Genomic DNA, 24,794 nt, shown 5'->3' with positions numbered 1-24,794 from the left:
GCAGGCCCGAGGCCGGCGCGGGCTCCAGCCCGGCGACCCAGGCGGCGCGGGGTGCGCGTGCGCAGCGGCACGGCCGTGAGGCGGCGGGGCGGAGGGCGCTCCCGGGAGGGCGGTGCGAGCCCTCCCGCCGCGGGGGGGCTCGGCCGGGGCTGGCGGGGCGGGGCGGTGCCGTGCGGACCGCCTCCGCCGTCCCGCGACACTGCGGTGCCCAGCGGCGGCGGTGGTCGAGGCGGGGCTCTGCGGCCGGCCCGCGGCGCTCCGGGCAGCCGAGGGAGGGCCTCCCCCGAGCGCTCTCCTGAAAGCCGTCAGCAGGGCGCAAGGTGAGGCGCGGGCCTTCCCTCTGAGCGGCTCCGGCGCGGCGGCGCCGGGCAGGGGCCGTCGGTAGCGCCCGAAAGCGCCGCAGCTTTGTCTGTAAGCGACAGCGGGTGGCTCGGGAGTTACGGAGGAAATGGCGGCTGCCGGGGAAGGCGGTTCTGCAGCGCTGTGCGCGGGGACAGCGGGCCGCGCTGCGCCCTCGGCCGCTGGAAACTCCCGACTCCTGCGCCCTGTCCTTGCTGCGCGGGGGTGGTGCGGCGAGGCCCAGAGGTCTCGTAGCAGCATCGAGGCTCCTCAGCTTCTCGTAGCGGAAGGAAGTAGGCAGCTTTTCTCTGTACAGTCAAGAGATGATTTGCTGCTGCTTAGTCCCCTTAACAGCTTTAAAGAGAACGGTAATAAAACTGGGAGGATCCTGAAGTTAAAATAGCCAGTATTTGAAGACCTCACCCGTAACTACAGCAGCGTGCCGTATGCTGCCTGAAGGGGGCAGTTACTTTGCCTTTATGTGTACGTGTGTGTTTATATATAGATACGCATGTGTACGTACATACATTTATGTGTACGTGTGTTTGTATGCATATGTATGAGGAGGCATATATAGAACTAAACGTGTCTATATACGTGGATATATATATATAAAACCCCACTTTCCTGTTTGTGGTTGCCTCTTAGATGTGAAATTGTTCAGACTGAAGCAGTCAAATGACAGTCTGACGGTTTAGATGCTAACTCCGTTTAAATGGCATTGCTGCCTTTATCCAGCATAAACAACTTTCAGGCATTGTAGGCACTTCCTTTTGGCTCTGTGCTGCCTTTTTCTCCAGAGGGCTGACCACGGTCCCCTAGCATGGGGGGGCACTGGCTGGAATGTATGTTTTAGGGGCTTTCCCTGACCTCGGGCACAACTGCTTGGCTGATGCTGAGATCTAAGCTGGTCCCAGCAGTCTTAAGTACTTGGAAAACATACATGGGGTGCCTCTTTGCTTTGGTTGTTGTAAGGAGAAGCAAACGCAATTTCAGGAGTGGTGCAGATTCTGATCTCCCTCTTAATATTCCCACTTTGACTTAAATGTGTTACTCAGTATGCAGCGTTTGTTTTACATGAAAATCAGCTCAAATCTTTCATTGGCGATGCAAGCCTGTTGTTAGTATTACCCCGATGTGTTGCCATCACTGGTGTTACTGCCTAAGCGTGAAAGGTATCAGCAGTCTGAATTCAAATAAGAGATTCAGGCCTGGAAAGGAAAATTTACCTTGGACTGGTCATCGAACCTTACTGCTCACCTATGTTAGGCCTGCAGACAGGAATTTATTTAATCTGGTTTTATTTTAATGGTTACGCAAATTTCTACTCAATAGTACTGTAATAAACAAGTGCTCTCAATGCTGTATTCTTGAAAGGAATAAATCAACTGCTAACCTTTTTGTAAGATACAACTCATTAGAACATTTCAGCAAACTTATTATTATTTGAATAATTTCCCAGAACCTCTTTGGTACTGCATCATGATTAATATATTTTTTTTGGTCACTGATGACTTGCAAACCTACTTTTGTGGAGGTATAAGTGGGAGGAGGAAGAATGGTGAATACACGTGGGTTTAGTTGCATAAAATCTTTATATAAAAGCATAAGATAATTTTTTCCATGCTTTTGGTATAGTGGAAGTATTAGTCTTGGGTCTGTACTGTACTTACCTTCTGTTATTGCAAAGGATAGTGGAGGATGTGTCTCATAATAATGAATTAACATGAATAAAGAGTGACCAGTGTCTTTCACTGTTTGCCTCTGTAGGACTGTCCTGATATTTACATTTTACTATAGAACATTCTGAATAGGCAACCCTTGATTCTGTGCTCTGTTATTTTGTTTTTGTTGTCTCTACTTGCATCTGTTTAGGTAACCTTTTAAGTTTGTTAGTACAAGGCTTACCGTTTTGCCTCTGTTACACCCAGCACAGCGGTGCCTCATCCTGGTTGTGTCCTTTGTGTGCTGTAGTATGTAGACATTAAATATTTTTTTAAAAAAAACTTTTAAAATTCAGATCATATATATATCCCAATCCCATGTAGAAAGATATATTTGTTTGTAGCAAGTGGTTTATAAGTTTTTCACTTGGTGACTGGCCTCTGCAATGCCTGCTTACTCCATTGTGTCTAGTGTAGATGCAACAGCTAACAACTTTGAACAGCAAACATCTTAACGTAAATAAAAGTTCTGGAATAAGCTCTATCGCCAGTGCCCCCAGACTAAATAGTTATTATGTGAGCTCACACATTGTATTGCAAAATTGCAAATTGACTTAAATAAAAGTTCATATATGTTAATTCTAACTGATTCACAAACTCCTCATCTTGTTGCTGTGGATATTCTATGCTTTAAGTTGAAGATAAAAGCAATGCTTAAATGAGAAATTGGTCTCTGCAAAACATGTTTTTTCCTGGAGAAAGTATCTTGTTTAAGGAAGTATGTATGATTTATGAAATAGGAGAGACTAACTTTTAACTTTTTTTTCAGATTTTTTTTTTGAAAGTAGATAAAATGGCGACATTAATTCACACTTTAGCAGATCACAGTGATGATGTCAACTGCTGTGCCTTCTCACCATCGCTCTTGGCTACTTGTTCCTTGGACAAAACAGTTCGTATTTATTCTTTAAATGACTTTACTGAGCTTTCATACTCACCTTTGAAAGGTCATACATATGCTGTCCACTGCTGCTGCTTCTCCCCGTCGGGACACATTTTAGCTTCGTGTTCAACGGATGGTACTACCATGGTTTGGGACACTCGCGGTGGTCAGGTGCTGGCAGTGCTTGGGCAGCCCAGTGGCAGCCCGGTTAGAGTCTGCCGATTTTCCCCGGAGTCCACGTATCTGGTGTCAGGTGCAGCGGATGGGAGTGTAGTTCTTTGGAATGTGCAGTCATTGAAAATGTACAGGTGAGTGCCAAATACCTTTTCACAACCTTTTTCTCAATGACAGAAATACATTATAAGTGCTATTCTTTTAGTAGTATGCTGTAATGTGTACAGACTTGCAGACTTCACACCTCTGATTTACGTGACAAAGAAAAGGGAATAGGATGTTGAAGACCAAAAGATTATAAATAGGAGAAGTGCCAAGTTTTGTGTTTTTTTTTTAAGTTGAACAATGCAAACTCAAGAAGGTTGAATTAGTTGTTATTTTTCATCTAAATCCTGTTGTGTTTTGTCTTTTTAAATCCATTGATTTAACATGAAATCAGGATGCATTGCATATTGCATGCATCTGGTTTCTAAGCAGTTGATCAGCAAAATGTGGTATGTAATACACAGTTGGTCAGTGGAGCCTGACTGTGTTGTGTGCCTTAAATTGCGTTATACACAGTCTTTTTAATTTAAGTATTTAATGATGTGGCTGTTTGAAGTCTAAGAAGGTCTTAGAAGCTTGATGTTGATCCAGCAACCAAAGAGGCTGGAAGGTATTACCATAACCTATATTATTTCAGGTTGAGAAGTTAATGGCAACAGAGAGGCGTATTAGAGTTCATTGAGTTAAGTATTAGAATCAACATTTCACCTGGGTTTCCAGAACATAACTGTTTGAAACAAAGCTGATGAGCATTTGTAGTGATGTTGCACAGTTAAGGGCATGAACCTTTGGGTGATCTTCATAATCCTCCTCTTTGTCAGTAAAGTCTTAAGGCCAGTTATTGTGATTTACACTTAGGCAAGACATTATTTAAGTTGTAGAGCATCAATCGCTCAGTATCTCTCTGAAATAGAAAAGAAGTTAAGAATTTAAAAGAATTTATGAAATGTTCCACTCTGGTCCTCAGGATAAGGGAGCAGCCACTTTTTTTGTTTTATGTTAAACCTCGGTCAGGCATGTTATGCTTTTGTGGCTTCTGTCTGCCTTCTACAGCAAGGATTTAGATGTCAACTGATTTTTATTTTTTTTTCCAGAATGATTGGTTGTTGTTTTCTGATATCCTGTAAATCTAGAAACATGTCTATAAACAAGAATTCTAATGGATTCTTGCCACCTCTGGAACTGGAAGAGTTTCTTTAATTTTGGAAACTAGTTTTTGATTACATATTTTTTTATCTTTAAGAAATATTGGGAATGTCATTTGTTATCATTCTAAGGGTTTATCTATTTTGAGGTATTACTAGTGAAGAACTTTTTTATACAGAATGCTTGTTACTGAGGGGGAAAAAAAATTAAAAAGTAACTTCCTTATAATTATATTCTTTTAATATGTGCAATGATGCATGTTTTAGACGTATAGCCTAAATTTCCTCCTCATTGGATGATTGATGTATAGTGACAATGTAGAAACTATATTGTTGTTTTGAGCTTAAATTATTCTGATTTGGTGTTTACATTGTAAGAGAACAACAAAGAACGTGAACATTGCTTTCCTGTTTGCCTCACTTTACTTTTACAAGTTCATTTCAAAGTGCTAACATGCCAACAGTGGGCAACTTAGTTTTAATTGTATATATTTTGGGGATGTGTGTACATATATATATATATATATATTTTTTTTTTTTTCAGTTGATAAATTCCCTGAATGATTATTTGCATTTGTAATTGCAGGTACAAAAGTGCGCCTGTCCTGCTTTTTCTCTTAAAGTTGAGATCAGTTCTACTTAGAAATTATCAATGTGCTTAAAAATTACATCAAGGGTTTAAGTTACCCATCAAATGTCACTCTGTGGTCCTCTGCTTCTTTTGCAACATTTGAGTATGTTGATGCTAAATGAGAGCCTTTACCACACTATGGTGTCATTTTACTAAATATATGGATGGTAGATACAAGATAACCAGTTAGTCCTTATTAGCTGGACTGTTGTAATTGACTCTCCAAATTGTGAAGAAAATGGCAAGTTAAATCATCTTTATGAAGGGTGTGAACAAACTCTAAGCAAGTTAATTTATGTATGCTGCTTAAAGTGTTTGCCATTTCCTGTTCAGTAGCAAGAATACTGATACCTGACCTGAAAGTCATAAAAGCATACACATTTGTATAATTCACTTTATTTTACTGTTAAGTTTTCAGAGCGGCATCTGTAGCTTTTTCTTTGTGAAAGAATGAAAGTTTTAAAATCTGGGCTAAGGAAACAGAATTGTATATATGAAAAGGGCAAGCAGTGTAGTGTATTTGCTAGTATGCTTAATGATCAAACTAAGGGAGTCAATAATTTTTTGGTTGTCCTAAGTCTGGTTAGAGAGAACCTCAGGCAAGTTTATGGACTTCTCTTCTGTAGCATTAAGTTTGACACCTCTGGCAGTAAATAAAATTTCTATGAGCAAAAGAGAACGTGCAGGTGTTCTACGAAATACCATGACAGAGTAAATAGGACTGAGATTTCTTGCTGTATGACTGTTGCTTATGTCTGTGACTTTTTTCCTAGGCTTAAAGATTCAGCTATGCACACTGGGTCTGATCTAGTATCTATTAAAAGGAGTGAGACACTTTCAATTGACTTGACATTACCGTCTGATAACCCAGAGGATGTTAGATTATTGACCCTGCTTCCTTCCTGATACATTTGCATATCTGCTAGGAATTTTTGTATATGATCAATTTTTACAAAGTACTTTGGCTGACTTAGTTAAAGTACAGAAATCATATTTTTAAATTTACCTTCTCTTGTCTATGAGTGATTTGAATTAACCCTATATCATAAATCACAAAGTATTCTACTCAGCTACAGCTAATCATAAATGTTAGTAGGTTTTCTGTTTTGGCTTTAAAAACAACAGAAGAATTGTGGGAGTTGTTTCCCCCCTGGTTTTACAGATGTGAGTCCATATTATGACTGCTGTATATTTATCATAGACTTTGAAACTTTATTCTGCCATAGATTTTTAACAGTGTATTTTGCCTGTCAAGTGGTAAGTCCATTATAATTGTCTTTAGTTTGAAGCTCATTTTATCACTCAAGTAAAATTATTTTACCTTGGAGTGTCATCTCATGTTTTTCCTCCTGTAGTCAAAGAGCAGGCCCTGGTTCCTGCAACTCTCCTTATTGTGCATCTCATTGCAGAGCTGGAGAGAGTTTCTCTGCCCTCCGTTACCAGGTTCTAAAATGCAGGGCTTAGAACAGTTTGGTGTATTGCATCAGATTGCATTTTAGAGATCAGTTCTTCAGAGCGTTACTTCTTCTAAACTCAAATACCATATACTCTTGCTTTTCAGATCTGGGAGTGTTAAAGATGGTTCTTTGGTGGCCTGTGCGTTTTCTCCGAATGGAAATTGCTTTGTCACTGGATCATCATGGGGTGATATAACCGTTTGGGATGATACAATGAGATGCCTTTATAATGAAAAAGCACATGATCTTGGTGTTACCTGCTGTGATATTTCTTCACAGCCAATTTCTGGTTAGTCACTTGACTCTTCAGGGGAGGAACATGGGAAAGAAAGAGTGATTCTATTTCTCTCTAGCTCTTATTTTCATTAGTGCTTGAGATAACAGATGACATTGGGAGGAGCTGATGTTTCACAATATTCTGAGTAGTCTTAAGTAAAAGTAGTTGTGAGGCTGATGACAAGGAATGTACTAGGTCAACAAAGTGATTAGCTTGCTTATGTTAGCTTTCAGTAGCTAATTATGCTGTCAGAGTTTTGAAAAATGTTTGGGCAACATCTGTAAGAGAAGCCTATCTATCAGGGCTGACAAAGGTGTTAGAAGATGCAGTGCTTGATCACCATTACCACTTTACTTGTTCTTAGCATGCACCCCCAAGGTTAAAGCAGTGCAAAGAACTGTAAAAGCAATAAGCCGAATGCATGAGCTGTGGTGTGTGAATAGATTGTTTTCCTTCACCTGACTTGGAGGAGTCTGGGGGAGAAGTGAGCCCAGGATCTCATGTGTCCCACTAAGACGCAGTACTGTTCAGGTGTCTTACAGCTGTTTTAGCCGACCTTGTTTTATCAGCTGCATTTCATTTTTTTTCTTTATGTGCTTCTCCACCATTGTGATGGGCAAGAACTTAGTTTTGTCTTTTGAGAATGAAATCTGATATTCTAGTATGTACTTGGGTATTGAGATCAAAATCATAAAGCATGGGTAGTGCAGGTCTTTCTCAGGGCTGCAGTGCATAATATGTGCATTTTTCATTCATGTCACATCTGTAGGGCTTTCTGTGGGACTGAAATAATTAAAACTTAGACCTCTTTATATATGAAAATATAGATACTAAAATTTCACTTTAAACTACTGGCTACCTCAGGGAAAGCTTTGCATTTGTGGACACAGGCTTTTAAATATACATAGTGACCCCAGCTTACTGCATGATTGTGTGGGAATCCTAAGGAGTTGCGTGCCTATGTCCCTAGCTAGTATAGTGGGAAGAAACATTTGTACAAACAAGAAGAACCTCTATTTGAAACATCCTGTAGAATTAAGTGCAGTACAGGAAAGTGTCATAATCAAGCAATCAAATATTGGCAACTTGGAAATTTTTGGAAATTCTGAAATTTACAAGTGTATGGAAAACTGTAAGGTTAATTTGTATAATTTTTATCTGGAAAAAGTTTTTAATACAGAGTTATGAGATCTCATAGTCAACTGCTTTTATTGGAGGTGGGGAAATTACACAGAGGTCTCACTGTCTGACTTAGCAAGAAGTGATGTAACTTGTCTTAACAGCCTTGTAGGTATACCTTTGTGCTTTCCATGTCGATTATGGAGACAGCATGGTCTGTGTAAAGGTATGTAGACTTCTGTTTACAGAGTGCAGGTGAGCTGCTCTTTCAAAGGTACTGAGAGTTACAGTTACAACTGAGCAGACACTGTGTGTTTAAGTGCTAAACACAGCAATAACAAAATAGTACATAGCAGGGAGAAGGCAGGAGAAGCAGTAGGAAGAAGACAGGACAGAAACATTTAATGTTGAAATAATGTCTCCATCTTTCTTGGTGAAAACACTACCAAAAATCTTTCATTGTGGACTAAGAGTTGTATCTGAGAACAAAGGAAAACAATGAAACAGATCGTAGTGTAATTTCCAATGCTCCGTTTCCTGGTGAAATTATTCTTGAGGCTTAAAAAAGTCTGTCACTGGCCCTTCATGCTTCAGCCTATATGCACCAAGATAGAGAGAAATAGGGAAGAAAGCATAATCATTTTTAGTTTCATTTAAACCATATGTTATTGAAAAACAACATTTTTCCTTTTTTTTTTTTTTGTTTAATCATCAAGGAGTGAAACTTCTGGGACTACTGGCAGATTTAACACATTATACAATACAAGTAGTGCTTATCCAGCACAATAAGATGTGACTTCAGATCGAGACTCTCTTTACATGCTTAATTTGGAGCAGAATTGGAGCCAGAGTGTCTGTATGCAGAGTGTCAGTGCTGCCCTCCTCCTGAATGAGCAAACTTCAGTGAAATTGCCTAGTGATTCTGGGTTAAAAAAAAAAAAAAAAAAAAAAAAAAGCAGATCTTGCTAAAAATGTTTAGCGTACCTTAGTGGAAGACAGTGTATTCTTCTTCTACGGTATTCAAAGAGCTCTGCATGTACAGCACTGTAATACCCTATTAACAACTTGGCAACATGTAAAATGTGGCCAACTCTGTGCATTGTGACAGAATTCTCATTCTGTCCATTTTACCAAGAGATGTGCTTTTACAGTATGATAGCTAAGGCATGCTACTCATCTCAGTATGAACAAGCTCTTGCACTGTAAAATCCTAGCAAAAAGGAGGCATTTTGATGTTTGACAGATTTCAAGCCAGCCCTAAAATCTGCCACAGCTGAAGTAGCTCTGATCGTTCCTGTGAACTACAAGTATGTATAAGAGAATTTTCTGTTGATAACCAGATGAAACTCAAACTATGCTTTATGTGGTGGAAAACAGAGGTGAAATCTCAGGGGTAATTTTGTAAGATGCTTCACTGTAACTATTTTGATATTTCCAGTAACTACAAAGCTGGAAAGATGAGCACTTATTTAAGGTACCTGTATTATACTTACATTATTATGTTAGCATCTGATAGAGTTTTCTGATTTTCAGCCTTAAACCTGGTGATTCTTGTAGGAGTTTTAAGACTGCTACTGGCAGAGGTAACACCATTGAAGGAATGTTGTGGTGACTTGTGTCAGGCTGGTATGCCAGCTCACTGGAGTAGAAGAGCAGAAAGAATTTGGCTAAGAATAATAATAAAAAAATGTTAACAGACAGAAACAACACCTTTAGAATGGAACTTGATGATAATTCAGAAAGGTTCATATCCATTGAATAGAGAGGGGAAAGCTATGAAACTATTGCGACTGTTGTATTTCATCTCATCATCATACTAATGCAAGTATTTCTCAAGACTGGTTAGCTAGACTGCAGTCATGAAACACTTTATAAAAAATGAAACAGCAGACAGAGGAACCAAACACACACCATCCAGAACATGTGAAATAGGAAGACAGTAGTGCAGTTCTGGGCTTTATCTACTTGTTCAGGAAACAGTGTAACAGTGATATCTGTTTCTTACTTGCAAATGTTTTTAGAACCTCTGCAATTATTTTTATCAACACTTTTTAAAGCAGTACTGAGATTAAGGAGATTTACCAAATTGTGTATGAATGCTGGTGTAATTTACTGATACACTTTGATTTTTGTTGCTTCTGATTCCCATTAATATATTTGAATTTTATCAGATGGTGAACATGGATCCAGATACTTCCAGATGGCTTCTTGTGGTCAAGATAATAAGGTCAAAGTCTGGCTTATTTTGTTTGCAGACTCCTTAGGTTTGTATTGTGGCTTTTTTTTTTTTTTTCATAATCAAATGTCAACTCTTTAGTGACAATTTACATCTAAGATCAAATTTATACTGCTGCCATGGATTCACAGCCAAACTAACCACACGTTGAAAGTTTTTTTTTGATTGTTTTGCTGGAAAACAGCTAATGCATGCTGTGGTTTGTGAGATTGGGCCCTATAGCTTTTTATTTAGTAATCTCTTTAGCAATAATTATAAAAGTAAAGGTTAAAAAAAAATCGTCCAATCCTTTCAACCTTAACGTCTTGATAAATGTTTGGTTTTGGTTAGTATTTTCACCTTTGGTAACCAGTATAATTTCTGCTGTGACCATCGGGCAGGTTGGTAGTTTGAAACCTCTTAATCTGCCAGGCCAGAGAAAGGTTTCATTTCATTGTTCAGTACATCTTGGCCTTTTGAGCAAGAGCTGAAGGAATGAAAATGGTGTTGGCTCTTCTAAAACTGCAATGTAAATGTGTGACTGTTACGTAGAGACCAAGCATATGGGCAAAACCATCTCCAGTGAGAATTTCTTGTCATCTCTTCTATATAGAAGTCTGTAAGGATGAATGTTGTATGTAGGGATACACAATTATCTAAAATACTGTTAGACATGGTAAGACTACAGAGTGAAGAGGTCAGAGAGGATGAACTTAAGTTCTCTCTGTGATCCTTTATCCCCTTCTCTGTAGGCAGTATGTCACAGAGTCAGATCTTTTGAGGCAACTTTACACTCCTAAAAGTATGTTGTTTTAATGCCTTGTCAAATATGTCCGTATGTAATAATTTACTTCTTGTATTTTCAGGTGTTGAATTAAGATACAAATGTACATTGAGTGGACATTCTGCCCCAGTTCTGGCTTGTGCATTTTCTTATGATGGACAGATGTTGGTTTCAGGGTAAGCAGTATCTTGTACTTTTTGAAATTTCATGTAGGTGGCTGTCCAGTCTACACTTAAATATTGTAAAACAAAGTTCAAACATGTTGCAGATTTCAAAATATATTTCCAGTAATTATGGCATCGTTCTTTGACCTCCAGAACTAATGAGGTGTCTTTCCAATTGGTTTGCATCTTGTGGGTGATTGAGTTTGAAATCTAAGATGTTGCAAGCTCTGTTCTCTGAGTATTATAATGAAATTCATTTTTTCTGTGTTTACGTGGCTTTTCTTGTATGCGGATACTCTAACATCTATTAAAAAATATGAATTTACATTGCAACCTTACCCTGTCTTTGGGACACCATTTACGGTTTTTCTTTTCCTTCTCACTCACGTTTTTCGGGAAATTTTTAGAAACTTAAATACCTTGAAATTTTTGTCTTTGACAGATTTGATTGAAAGTAGCCATTGTTAAAAAGGTATTAATTGATCCATATTCATAGTATGGCAACATAGGCCTTTTTCCCTAAAAAGTGCATGATCAAGGTATCTGTAGACCTGTTTTTTTTGCTGCCAGCCCTGTACAGAATAATGGTTAAGACCTAGATTAATCGTGAACCATCAGCTAGGGACTAATATGATTATTAGTCTTTGTCAGAGGGTGATAAGGGAGTTGCCAATCTCATTGCATGGTCAGTTGCTGTTGTGTTTGAAAGACCCAGGGTGGTGGAGGTGAGGGGAAGATTCCTGATGAGTTAAAAAATGAAAATGTCATGCTCACCTCTGAGGAGGACAAGGCAGAGGACCCAGAGAGCTACAAGCCAGTCAGCCTACTTCCAGTCTCTGGGGAGGTTGTGGAGCAAATCCTGGCAGTGGCTTGGAAGCTGCTTCCAGGTGCAAATGCTTGGGAAAAGCAGCAGGAGCTGATCGAGGGCAAACTGATCCTGACTGACCTGACCACTTTCTGCGATGAGGCGACTGGCTGCATGGCCAAGGAGAGAACAGCTGTGCTGTACGCCTTGGCTTTATCAAGCCCTTCGACGTGGTCTCCCATCGAAGTCTTACACCCAGACTGGGGACGTGTAGGTCAGGTAAGTGGATGGTAGGATGAGCGGAAAAGTTACTGGACTGTCAGGCTGAAACAGTTGTGATGGTGAGCAGTGCAAAGTGAAACTGGCAGCTGGTTGCTAGTGGTTTTCCTCAGGGATCAAGCTGTTGAAAGAAGGAATTTTAAATAAGGTAGATATCATCATTTATGGTTTTATGAGTATTAATGACCGCATACTTTTATTCTGCGCTCTATGAAGAAAAGTGCTTGATCACTTCTAAACTGTCCCACTGGCAACTTAATCTAACAAATCAAAGGATTCTTCTGTAAATTTTAATCATCTTTATTTTAGGAAGATATTTTAAACTGAAACGGGGAAGCTGATGTCTTGTGAAGGAAAAAGAAAGGACCACAACAGCAAATAAACGGAAAACTGTGCAAAACACAGAAGACAATAGCTTGAATATGGGGTCTTTTTCAGTATTTAAAGGTCTTCCTGAATGCTTATGGCCTTAAGTTATTTTATTTTCCATTAGATATGTGGATTACTGCTTTAGATTACATTGTCATAACTGAAATATCTATCCCATTCAGCCTTTAAGTGAATACTGCTGTCGTGGTAAATAACTATGCAATTTGTATTTCATTAAATATTTTATGATTGATTGCATTGCATAACTATATTTTATGGATCACACTGCAGTACTTCCTCTAGTTTGATTTGGAAATGAAAAGGTTTCAAATTTAAATAGAAGTGCTGAGAGTAGGTAATGGGTAGCCAGATTCTGTGCGTGATGCAGAGAAATGTCTGCATTACAGATACTTCTTGCAAAGGCCTATTTGTACCTTACATACCAACATAATTTTGTTTGTAGAGCCAGTATTGTTGGCCAGTTCACATAAACCTTGTACAAGCCCTCTGCAGCAGAAATTCTTATGGAAGTGTGAAGTTTTGTGGTTTATGTATTAATTTTTATATCATGCTGTAGGTGTAGCTAACCAATGTCATTGTCTTAAGCTGGACATGGGTGGAAAGGGTTTAAGTAGCTTAGCTTTCCATAAATTTCTGTTATGAGCTCTGTTAAGAGCTCTGTTCACTGTTCTTATTTTACTTGTGGAAGAGTTTTTTTTGTTTTTTTCCCTTCTTTTCTTTTCTTTGTTTTTTCCCTTCTTAATTAGGCAGTTTGTTTCTTTATGGCTCCATGCACCACTGTAATGTCGATGTGTTTTTTTTTTTTAAAAGGTCTGTGGACAAGTGTGTCATAATATATGAAACTGTAAGTATAGCATAGTGCAAGATCATTCTTTGTTGTGTCGTCTTGAAATATCAGTACTGTTTCTCCAATGTCTTACTAAGATAAAGAATGTTAAAGAATAGGAATTATATAAACCCAAAGTATTTACTGTGTTGTGTTGTTTTTTTTGTTTGTTTTTGAGAAAAGTAAGTTTGAGGATCTTGAATCGATCAATCTCTCTCATTCTTTATTTATATCTCTTTGAGGGTTTTATTATTTTATTTCTCTACAGTGCTCTACAAGACAATATTGTTCAGTGGACTCCATGCTTATTTGTTCTTCATGTTGAGGTAGACGGGGGTTTGTTAATCTCAAATTTCATCCAAAGCAAGAATGACAGTACCTTTTGACCTAAAATCAGGAATAGTGATCACTGAAATCCTTTAATTAATTATATATAAAGCACACATCAAACAGAAGCATGATAAAGAATTCAAGAAAAAATACATTAAATACTAATGTCCTTTCTTAAAAATATACTCTTCAGGTATTTTGTGTAATGCTGTTATTACATCCTTTGAAGTTCACCTGTAAGTGGTATTTACATATAGTACTTTACTAAAAGTACTTTAGTAAAGTACTAGTTTAGTTTACTTTAGAACAAACTTTAAGCTTCTTCAGCTTGCTCTGCATTTTCTGTTGTATTGATATAATTTTTCAATTAGGGTTTTTGAAGGGTGGCCTTTTTCCAGTGAATTGAACAGGGGAGTAGGAACAGGAAAGTCAGGTTACATATCTGACTTTGCTGCCAATCAGCTTTGGCAAGGTTGTATAACTTCTCTGAAGGTAACTTCTGTCATATTACAAGAATAATATTTCTTTTTGGAGTATTTGAAAGTATTTATACAAATGAGTGATTTTTTTTTTTAATCTTCAAGATTTAAAATCACAGATATTCTTTTTTTTTGCAGAATACTGGCAATATACTTCATACTTTGTCTCAGCATACCAGGTATGAATTCAGTATGATTATTCTGTTTTACTATTAATAAATAAAAGAAATTAAATCATTTTCATGTTAATTTTCACACATTTGTTTTTTATTTGTAGATATGTTACAACTTGTGTTTTTGCACCATGTACTGCCTTACTTGCCACAGGTTCAATGGATAAAACCGTGAACATATGGCAATTTGACAGTAAGCAACCCTGTGCAGGTTAGTGTTTGGAGTATCTTTAATATGTTCTTTAAACTTAAAGCAAAGTATTGGTGAACATCTCCTGAAGATGCAAAGATCCCACTTTTACTTACATGCAGTTAGTGTGTAACCTAAGAACTACATGGCACAATATTTATTTTTTCTCTGAATTGATCTTATTAATATACACGGTATATTCTCTCTCTTTCTCTCTCTCTCATATGTTGGAAGTATATTAACTTCATTCATCTTTTCTGATACTCTCCATTTCTTACTCTCTTAAATGACAGTATTTAAGACATGGGTGTTATTCACAGAGACTGAAAGACTTCTTGGGCAAGTATAATTGACAGTAAGTTAAAGAGAAAATATGCTAATTGCAAGCATACTTGTCAACAAGTACAGCTTGCCAGTTGTTACAGATGAAAATACACGATAACTAACTAATGTTACAAAATAGATGAGCACCTGAAGTATGTGGGGCAAAGATCCATAGATACCACATAGATACACAAAAGTCTGGAGTTTGGTCTGCTTTTATAAGGAGGTATGAGATTTAATTTCTGTGATTGCTGATGCTTTTCAATATTTTTAGTTCAACTTCGACAGAAATGTAAGCACATGTGAGTTCACAATCCTCTAAACTTTGAAAGTCAAGATGGAAGATAAACCCAAGTGATTGTCCCCCATTGAAAGAATGTCTATTGAGCATCTCTTTTATCAAATGCTGGAGAATGTATAGTAGTGAGAGCACTTGAAAAATGTTCATTACTGCCATAGTTCCTAGCACTGTTTTTTTAATTGTTGTTTTGTTTACCATCTTTTATCTTTCCTTTACAAAGGAAATACTGTAGAAAATGAATCTGAGGTGGCTGTTCAGAACTGGTCAGAGGATGATGTTTCAGCCTGGCTTTGTGCACAGGGCTTAACAGACCTTGTTGGGCTTTTCAAACGGAATAACATTGATGGCAAAGAACTCCTGCATCTTACAAAGGAAAGTCTGACTAATGAATTAAAAATTGGTAAGAATGTGGAAATTCAAGTAATTTGTAATCTTGTGAGTATGTATGAAATTATGGAGTGAAAGTGAGTTATGTGTTCCATGCATGGATATGTTTTCCCTGAAATGCATTTTTTTTTTATTACCGTAGCTAATCAAAAACAAAAAACAAACCTAATGTCACATTATTCAAAGTACTCTTTCTTTGTGTTTGCTTATTCCTAGAGAAAAAAAAAAGCACATCCACCAACAATGCCATGTTAAGTGGTCTTACCTGCTTTTGTTTCTAATTTTTAGACTCTGTATCAAGCTGTGGGAAAGTAATTCCAGGTTTTGTACACACTTAATGATTCTGACTTTGGTAAATAGGGTTCTCCATGGTTTTTACAGTCAGTCGGTAAAAGTGCTATGTTTATAATACTATGTGGTCAACTACCTTGAATTTAACAGTGAAATTCTTCAGAGTACAGTTAGCATAATAGAAAAATACATGGTATGTTTAGTTTTTACTTACTGTGGAGATAAAGCATTAGATGTTCACATTTAGTAAGGATTGAGCAAAGCTTTCCAAGCTCAGACACTTTGTAATTCATCAGGCATCCTTTTATTTAATATGTTGTGCTGTCACTATTGCAAAACTGTAGTTAAATCTTAGAAGGAATCACAGGGAAATGCCATATTCTGAAATAAGAAACTTCGGTATGGTGAACTACACAGGAACTTTCAAAATGTAAGTTCTCTATTCACTGTAGCTAGATTTAGGTGTAAATTAGATGTTGGCGTGTTTGCCAAAGTGAAATCAAGTATAACAAAAGGCTGAATGAGACAAGAAACATTTTTAAAAATACATTTTTATTTTTACAAGTTAGCATTCTTCCTCGTAGGCAGACTGCTCCCCTCCTTTATTAATTGTTTTGTGTGTGCATGTGCGTGGTGTTGTTATGTATCTGATCATAGTATTTCTGTGCATCAACTAGCCTTGTAAATTAGAGAAATCAATAGAGATTCTGGGAATCTGTCATGAATTGCCACCCATGAAAGACATGTAGCTCTTCGTTTCTGTATACATTTTCCTTAACATCGAAGTAGCTTAAAATTCTGTTGCACCAATCACCAGCTGAGGCTAATCAGATAATGCTGATTTAGAGACACTGATGTATCTTTATTCTATCTGCTCATTCACAAATGAGTGCCTTTGAACTAATCAGTCTGAAAGAAAACAAGGCAGCACAGCACAACTGTAATTGTGCTTTTAGTTGTATTTTTAGATTAGAGAAAGATGGAAAAAGCTGCAATGTAATTAAAAAAAAATCTTAACAAACACAAGCTCAGGCATTCTTCAGTTGTCCCTTTGTAAGACATAGGACAACAATACTGTACAGCAGGTTTAGGGTATTGTAATGGAGAGATGTAAATGACTTTTTATGACAAAGGCTAAAGAAAATCCTATTGATTATAGTTGTTCTGAAATTGTATGTCCTTACATTTAGCTTGACTGCAAGAGCACACCAGTCTTGTGAACTCAAGAAAAAAGCAATCAGTTCCTGTAATGTTAATTGTATTCAGTTTTTTAATCTGTAATTATTTTTTTAATCCCTGCAAACACAGTCACTTTACCAATAGTGTTGCTTTGCAGCACATCAGGCATTTAGAGAGATGACTGTCATTTGTGGCTTCTAATTCATTCTTTACACTGTGCTGGCTACTTTTATTTTGGATCTTTCCATTATGTGACTTGTGTTAAATTTAAAACAATATTTATATCAGTTTAAATGTTTTAAGCTTTTAAAGCTGTGTTGATACTCTAAAAGATTTTTTCTAAAGTAAAAGTTATTTTAAGATTATTTTTTTTTTACGAATCTTTTTCAGGGCTCTTCTGGCAAGGTGTTTTGTTGGTGATGTTTTTTTTATCTGGTACCTTTGGAAAGTACACGCTCATTCTGGCATGGTACAGTAGGCGAAGACAGCTAAGTAGTGAATGGGTGATACTTGTCATGCAGCAGAAATAAGCTTAGCTAGGAGACTGACAGAATATCTGGGAACAAAGGGGTTGTCAGAAGGGTAATTTTGCAGACACAAACTGTTTATGAAAATAAAGAACGGAACACCTACAGATGCTATTTGGTTTTATTCTTGGTGCTGCATGCTTTCATTTCATAAATCGGCACTCATGGCTATCACTTATAATAAAGGTGAATATGTGATCCTACTATGCATCAGCGAAGATACTGTTCTGCCAGGTAACTGTGGCTTTGCAGCAGTGTTGCATTCGCATTTGTTCTACCATTTGTTTTCATTGCTCCACAGAATTGTTGCAGGCGAGCAGCAGGCTGCTGTTAAGCTGGCTGTAGGGTGTCTGGGTGTCTGCGGACTTTCCCATATGGGGGGGGTGGGGAGGAGCTGCATCTCTTGTGGCACAACAGCCACCAAGTGCAAGACCTGACCTCTTTGCCTGACATTGCAGTGTGTTCACTTCATGTACATACAACTTTTCAGAGTCTCTAGGCCTGCGCAGTAAAATCCTTCAGAAAACTGAAGAACTGAGGATGAAAATGGTCTCTGCTTCTGTTGCTATCCCTGATGAGTTCTTATGTCCTATAACTCGGGAGCTTATGAAGGAACCTGTCATTGCAGCAGGTATGTCTTTGACGAATATTGAACAAAATGAATACGGATGTGGGAACACAAAAAAATAGGCCTGTCTGATCAGTTGTAGAAAGATAAATTGGTCTAAGTACCTATTACAACAAAAATAGGACTATGGTAAATGATAAAATTGCATCACTAATACAGAGGAAAAAATTTGTTGTGCAGTTCCCGTAGTATCAACTTTACTGATGAAGCAGTATACATTTTTTTTTATGGTCCTTTCTTTTTGTGCCTCTGCAAGTTTATAGTTAAAAGCCGAATTACAGAGTCATCTTGGTAAATGCACAATGGAATTGTGCATGGGGGGGGGGGGGGGGGGAACAACAACAAAAAATTGGCTCATTACTAACTTAGCACACCATGTATATAGCACTTAGAAGTTTGTACAGAAGGAGGTTCGTTTAGGTGCGACAAGATTCTGGAGTGAGAGTTGCAAGAAGCAGCATATGTTACATAGTTATGAAAAGCTAATGTTTTGTAGTTCTAATCTTGGGGTGGAGGAGAGGAGTATCATCAAAAGACCATTATATTTTTGATGATCTGTAAACAGTAACTTCATAGCTTTGAGATACCAGGCCAGACTTGTCAGCGTCTAATCATTCAGTACCTGAAAATGTTTGCTGATTACTAGAGTGAGAAGCATTGCACTTACTAGGGCTTGAGCCTCAAAGCAGTAGCAGTAGGAGGATAGTCTTCTGTCATTTTGAAATAAGGCTGTATCGTTTTAGAGTAGGATAGTTTAGCTGAAAAAACACCGCCAGTGACTATTCACAGGCTTATTACAAAATCAAATAGGCATTTTTAAGAGAAGTCACTGACCTTTCAAAATAAAATGTTCACAGTGTACGTAATCCATTATAATACGTTACTAATAAATATTGCCTTGCTACCATTCAGTATTTGTGTATTACACTGCTGTCCTGAAAAGTGGTATTCCTGTGCATTTTAGAACACAGGACAGGCATATACTGAGGGTTCCTCACACTGCTCTGTTATAGAAGTTAAAAAAATGAGGAATTCCAGAAGCGTTCCACTTTGCAGCAGGAAAAATGACACTTTGTGGCAAGATGACGGGTGAAGGAAAGTATAGGATTTGGTGTTAGGAATGTCCGTATTCACTAGCTGCTTCATGGTCCTACATTATCAAACTGAAGTTTTACTAGTATAAACACAGCTGACTTTAGAGATGTGGGCACATTTGCAGGTTCAAATTAATTTAGAGGAATTTAGCCATTTCTGAGATTAGAAAGTAAGTGCAGTGAGTTAGGAGTTTTATTTAGTTCAGTAAGCTAAGAGTTAAGTAAAACTTCTTTTATGCTTCTGCTCGATGTAAAATTTAAAGAAAAATAAAAGGCAGTATTCCAACCTACATCGTGCTTTACCAAATTGACCAGCCTAAGTAAGATTTTTCCGTAGTAAGTGGCTCATATTTGGTAAAAAGGAAGGAAAGACTATGGTGTAGCCTAGTGTTAGGGAGTAAGCTCCCCGCTCCGTAAGGGAGTACACGTGTAGCTGTAAGTTAGGCTTGTTTAGGTACTGACAGGAAGAGCTGAAGGCCTGAAGCCAGACAGGTGCCCAGGGCTAAGTGGGGACCCAGCTCAGGGCTGTAGGGCTTGGGTCTGGCTGAGGGCTAATGATTGGCGTTCACTGCTGAGCATTGCACAGCAGCAGCAGTCCTTGGTTGGGTTAGTTATTAGATATTACTGAGCTTTTATTTAACATTACCTATCACTTAAGCTGAAAATAAATTCTAATACTTTCAGAATGTATTTTGGTGCTATGCAGAAGCATAGACAGAAACTGATTTCAATTTCAGACTGAACTGTTTCTATTCACTCTCAGCTTTCTCTTTTTTTCTAGAAAGGATTCCTTAAATGAAAAGCATTTGTAAAGAAGTTACCCAAGAGCTTTAGAGCCAGCTAATTGGAAGTATTTAAATTGTGATTAAATCTAACAGTTTTATTATCCAAAGGAGCGCAGTAATTTTAATACCATTGTGCCATTTATGCAATTTGGTAAAGCACAGCTTATTTATTTATTTTTAATTATTAAGTAATGTCACTGTTTCAATGCTTTTTATACATGAAAGGCTACAGGCACAGGGGACTTGGCTAAGAGCTCTGATGATTCCTTTTGACAGCCTTGTGATTAATTTTGTAAAACACTTCTAAAGCATATTTTAAGGTGTAATTAGTGATGGGAATAATTCAGCTGAGACGTCTTGGTTTCTTCAGTTATCAAAACCTCACAGGTATATATAACTTATCACTACAAAATAATGCTTATTATTCTAGAATTACTTACAGAATCATGTAGTTTTAAGCTAGGATTTTAAAAGTTGATTTAATAGGTAATATTTAAAGCTGACTGCCTATAGTAAAATAAGTAAATAAATATCAACTCTGGAGACCTAGTACAAATACCTGTTGCTGGCATGCCTCTGCTGATAGTAGATGTGAGGCAAAGCTCCATGTGAACTGAAATTTGAAAGTAGCAAAACATAAGCGTACAGGTAGAGCTAACTAAAAGAGAGCTATCTATATTTCATGTGTCCTGGGTCATCCCCACCCTATACTTCCTGTAAGTAACTCGGTACGGCTGTATAAAAAGTGTTACTTTAATAAACTTAACCATATGATTGTTCTACACCTCAATTTTCCTGTTTGGACATACTGGTTCACTTCCATCACTTACTTAAATATATAAAATATGTATGGTGTAACACAGCACCCAAGCACCTGTAATATAAACTTTTGATGATGGATTCTTTGCAGATGGCTATTCCTATGAAAAGGAGGCAATGGAAAATTGGATCAGTAATAAAAGACGATCTAGTCCCATGACAAATCTTCCTCTTCACTCTCTTATGCTTACACCAAATAGGACACTGAAAATGGCTATCAGTCGCTGGCTAGAGACTCAGCAAAAATATGGTGAAACCACTTAAGTTTTGAAGTTGTTTATTAAAATGAAATGAAATTGTATGTAGCTAACAAATAATTGCATCAGAAACAATGGGAAATAAAGTTTAATTCTGTTTTACTCTAGCTGTCATTTCAATCTTTATGCTAAGAAAAGAGTGTCTTTATTGGTGGAAGCTGCTAAAAAATTACTGATTTTTTTTAAGTTACTGATAATTTTACTTTGTAATATTTCTGTTTAAGAAATCAAACATTCAGATTCACAGTTTTTCAAATAAAGTTTTCTTAAAATTTTCACTACATTTATGAGGTTTTGAGTCTTCATTTTGCAAAGTTAGTCTCTTCCAAAAGTTAAGAAATACCAAAGTATGTAATTTGTATTTCTTTTTCTAATAAAAAAGAAGTGTCATCTCTGTTCCCTATTACTGAACATGCATTTGGAAAGGCTGGGAGAGAGATTTTCCTGTAATTGTCAGTGACACAGCTATATTAGTAACTTTTATTTTGTACGGAAAAAATACAGTAGCTGTGCAAAAACAGAACTACAGGACAAGAATATAAGACTTGTACAAAATGCCAAAGAAACAGTGAGCAATAAATAAGCTAAAGCATAATAATGTGAACTTAGAAAAGAATTTGTAAAAATGCATACGGGTGTTTACAATGTACATACAACACTGTACACAAACAAGACCTGAAAGTGACTACCTCAAGTTGACCACTCCAACCAAAGTACAATCATAGGAATGTCACTGCAGCTGTTCATTTTCAGAACTGTGCCAATATAAAACCTTATTTCCTCTGGAAAAAAACTTCACAACTTCATCCAATAGAGCAACTGCACATACACTTTTCCTTCAACTTTCATCTTCACTCCATCCATTTCTTGAGTTTCCTATCACAACACTTACTAAACATGTCATTGTTGTACCTCTTTACCTGACTAAACAAACAATATATAATTTTGCTGTAAAATAGCACCCAGAGGTGATTAAGTAAACTATATAAAGTGCGGTTATTGTTAACATGCCATAATATTGCGTTACTCAGTGCAATAACCAATATGGTCAAAGCCTTTCAATACACATGCAGCTGTCACTGTTTAGTTTACTTGATTGCTTCTTGTTACTAAAAATAGCTATATTTACATGTCAAAACATGGCTGCTTTAAGCTTACTCATACACAAATTATTTATGCTTCCTAAATGTACATCATGCAACCCGAATTAGAGCCCACTAGAAAAGTGATAAAATACTATCTTTGATTTAAAAAACCCATACATATACAGATCTGAATTTTCTTAACACTGTTCCGAGAAGCACTTACGCATTATAGAGGCACGATTATGATGTACGTGATGAGATGTAATACAACTAAAAGCCAAGATTAAAGCCCTATGTAAAAGTAAATTTGTATGTTCAGGGTAAAGTGTAATGGAAAGAATTTCTTTGCTTGAGGTCCTAGTTTGGATGACTGATGATCCTAGGTGATGCTTCCTACAGAAATTTGCTGTTCCAGTTACTATGACTGTTCTGTGATGGTATGAACAGCTTAAAAGTGGTTGTACCCATGATATACTGTCCAACTTGGACTATGTACTCAAACTCGAAAATGGCCAGCCAATCACTATTTTGTATCGACATAATACCCTATGATGTTATGAGCAAAGTTTTACGACTACATAATGTACAACATAATATTTACACATTTGATTCGATGAAGGATCGCTTTGGTTTTGTAGATGTGACATGACTTAGATGGCCTTCCTTACTGATGTGAGAGTGTTGGTGTGCTAGAGCATCTGGGTATAAATGCAAAACTTGCCTAGATGGTCTGTTGTCTTGACAGCAGGCAGATGTTTGACACTTAATCTGCTCCTGTTCTTTAGCTTGCATACCATTCTGGTTGCTGTCTCCTGGGGCAATAACAGTAGAAGTTTTAGTCTGATAGTGTTTGACTGAGAACTGGTCAAAATTTGAGGACTGAATGCTCCCAGATGCAACATTTGTTGGTAATCCATCTGATGCTTGAGAGTGCCATGGGCGACTGGATTGATTATTCTGCTGCTGAAACCTTGCAGTCTTATCCATAATGCCCATAAATGGAGTATTGCGAGGTCTGTATTCAGCAGCAGTACCCTGAACTTGATTAACTTTATTCTCCTTGATTCGAACATCTGGCCCTATCCCCTTAATACTATCTGAAAAACTGCTAGCTGAAGTTAAGCTGCTGGTTGAGCTGGCAAGAAGCATACTGCTGGATGGAGAACAAGAAGAGACACCACTGGTTACAGGACTTTGCTGTCTTGCTTCACTGAAAGTCATAGTAGGGCCTGTTGACATGTCAGTGGTTTTAGCTTTACTTGCAAAAGAACGAGAAGAGAAATTCTCATTATGCTGTGAATGGGAACACTGGCTGGACATAAACTTCTCATTGTACAGCTCAGAACTAGGACCTGTGGAAATACTTCCAGATGATAATGTGTTTGTTCCGTCCAAATGCTGAATTTTAGAGTGGCGGACTGGCAAAGGACTTTGGGAAAGATGCTGAAAATTTGATTGCGTTGTCTTTGTACTACATTGACTACTTCCCATTTTTGATCCAGGCTGGATGGAGCTCAGGTGCTGATTAGTTTTTACAATCTGTGCTTGTTTTGTTGGTTGCACGATCAAGCCTGGCTCTCTCAAATATTTATTGCCTGTTCTGCCTTGAGGAGACAAAGGTCTAGCTTTCTGCTGAGCACCGTCTTGAAGGGTTCTTGTGTATGATGAAGTAGCTAAGGAACGTTGCAACCTTTGTGAAGATGAAACAGATTCATCAGGGTGTGGCAGTTCTTCCTCCCTTTCTTGAGGACTAAAGTTATTTGCACCTTGTATAACCTCCTCCCCCTCATTATCAGAGTTGTTAGCTTGCTGTACTGACTGTGGAGACTGGTGCTTCTGTTGCTGTGTTCTCTGGAACTGCTTGCATTCCTCTTCCACTCGAGCCAGGAGACGTTTAATTTCTTGATTGCTAGGACACAGTTTTGTGGCTTCACGTAAATCAGCAAGAGCAGCAAGTAGCTTTCTATATTAAAGAAAAAAAAACAAACAAGATTTGTTAGTAAAAGCCTGGGGGATGAATTTGAGTCTCAGCATTGCCTACTACTTATCCACCTCCACCACTTACAAAATGATGTTCTGATTTGTCATCTGCTAGATGAGGTGACAAGAAAAATTGGATGTTATCCAACCCAGGAAGTTGTACAGTAGAAGCACAGATCCAGACTTAAACCCTTCCCCTTGAATCCCAACAGTCTTCAGAAAAGTGAAGCAAGTAGGCACACCTCTCCCTAGGCTTTGATATTTTTTTTTGACTTTGGTATTCTTCCAATTTAAAAAGATGGTTTCTCCTCTCTCCTGTTGGTTTTTTATCTTGAACTGCTAATGATTCAACATATTCTGTCCTATAATAACACCTGGTTATTCTTGGTGATAAATAATGCAGTGCTGGAGTTTGGTGGTAGACTATTGACAACATTCTGCTGAGTAAGGTGGAGTAGCAGTCCTAACCACTTAGGACTTACAATTTTAACCCTTACAATTAATATAGCTCATATCATTAACAATTTGTTACTTTCTACTTCCTGGACTGTCTAATAATTACCTAAATGAGTATTCAATATTGCTTTTTGGGCTTGGTCAGTTTTAGTTGATACAGAGACGTAATACAGATGGAAAATGCACAAAGAAAATAATTTTTTCTTTGTAAATTCCAACCAGAACTAGTGGAAAAAACAGCTAGTGAAAGTG

At 37.7% G+C, this 24,794-nt stretch overlaps 2 protein-coding genes across 14 annotated transcripts in view; one reads left to right on the top strand and one right to left on the bottom strand.

Moving 5' to 3' along the window:
- The first annotated feature begins 95 nt into the window (after positions 1-95).
- Positions 96-21,304, top strand: WDSUB1 (WD repeat, sterile alpha motif and U-box domain containing 1). Of its 7 annotated transcripts, XM_048054044.2 has the most exons (11): positions 96-320; positions 2,833-3,254; positions 6,503-6,687; positions 9,966-10,058; positions 10,876-10,969; positions 13,526-13,583; positions 14,205-14,245; positions 14,344-14,450; positions 15,275-15,454; positions 17,929-18,069; positions 20,856-21,304. In XM_048054044.2, the coding sequence occupies exons 2-11, from the start codon at positions 2,857-2,859 to the stop codon at positions 21,026-21,028; spliced, it is 1,470 nt and encodes a 489-aa protein (XP_047910001.1). In that variant the 5' UTR covers positions 96-320; positions 2,833-2,856; the 3' UTR covers positions 21,029-21,304. The 7 variants fall into 7 exon arrangements, with proteins under 7 accessions (XP_047910001.1, XP_047910004.1, XP_013049078.1 ...); XM_048054047.2 differs by lacking the exon at positions 2,833-3,254 and having other exon boundaries at positions 97-320; XM_013193624.3 differs by lacking the exon at positions 96-320 and having other exon boundaries at positions 327-3,254.
- The window catches only part of TANC1 (tetratricopeptide repeat, ankyrin repeat and coiled-coil containing 1), a 95,639-nt gene continuing 91,869 nt past the window's right edge, over positions 21,025-24,794 (bottom strand). For all 7 annotated transcript variants that reach the window (XM_066999073.1, XM_066999071.1, XM_066999072.1 and 4 more), the window contains one exon: positions 21,025-24,069. In XM_066999073.1, the coding sequence (XP_066855174.1) occupies positions 22,704-24,069 (1,366 nt within the window). In that variant the 3' untranslated portion in view covers positions 21,025-22,703. The remainder of the gene's footprint in view (positions 24,070-24,794) is intronic.

This window comes from Anser cygnoides, chromosome 6 (assembly GCF_040182565.1).
Source record: "Anser cygnoides isolate HZ-2024a breed goose chromosome 6, Taihu_goose_T2T_genome, whole genome shotgun sequence".
NCBI classification, from domain to species: domain Eukaryota; kingdom Metazoa; phylum Chordata; class Aves; order Anseriformes; family Anatidae; genus Anser; species Anser cygnoides.
This window is presented reverse-complemented; position numbering and strand designations above follow the sequence as displayed.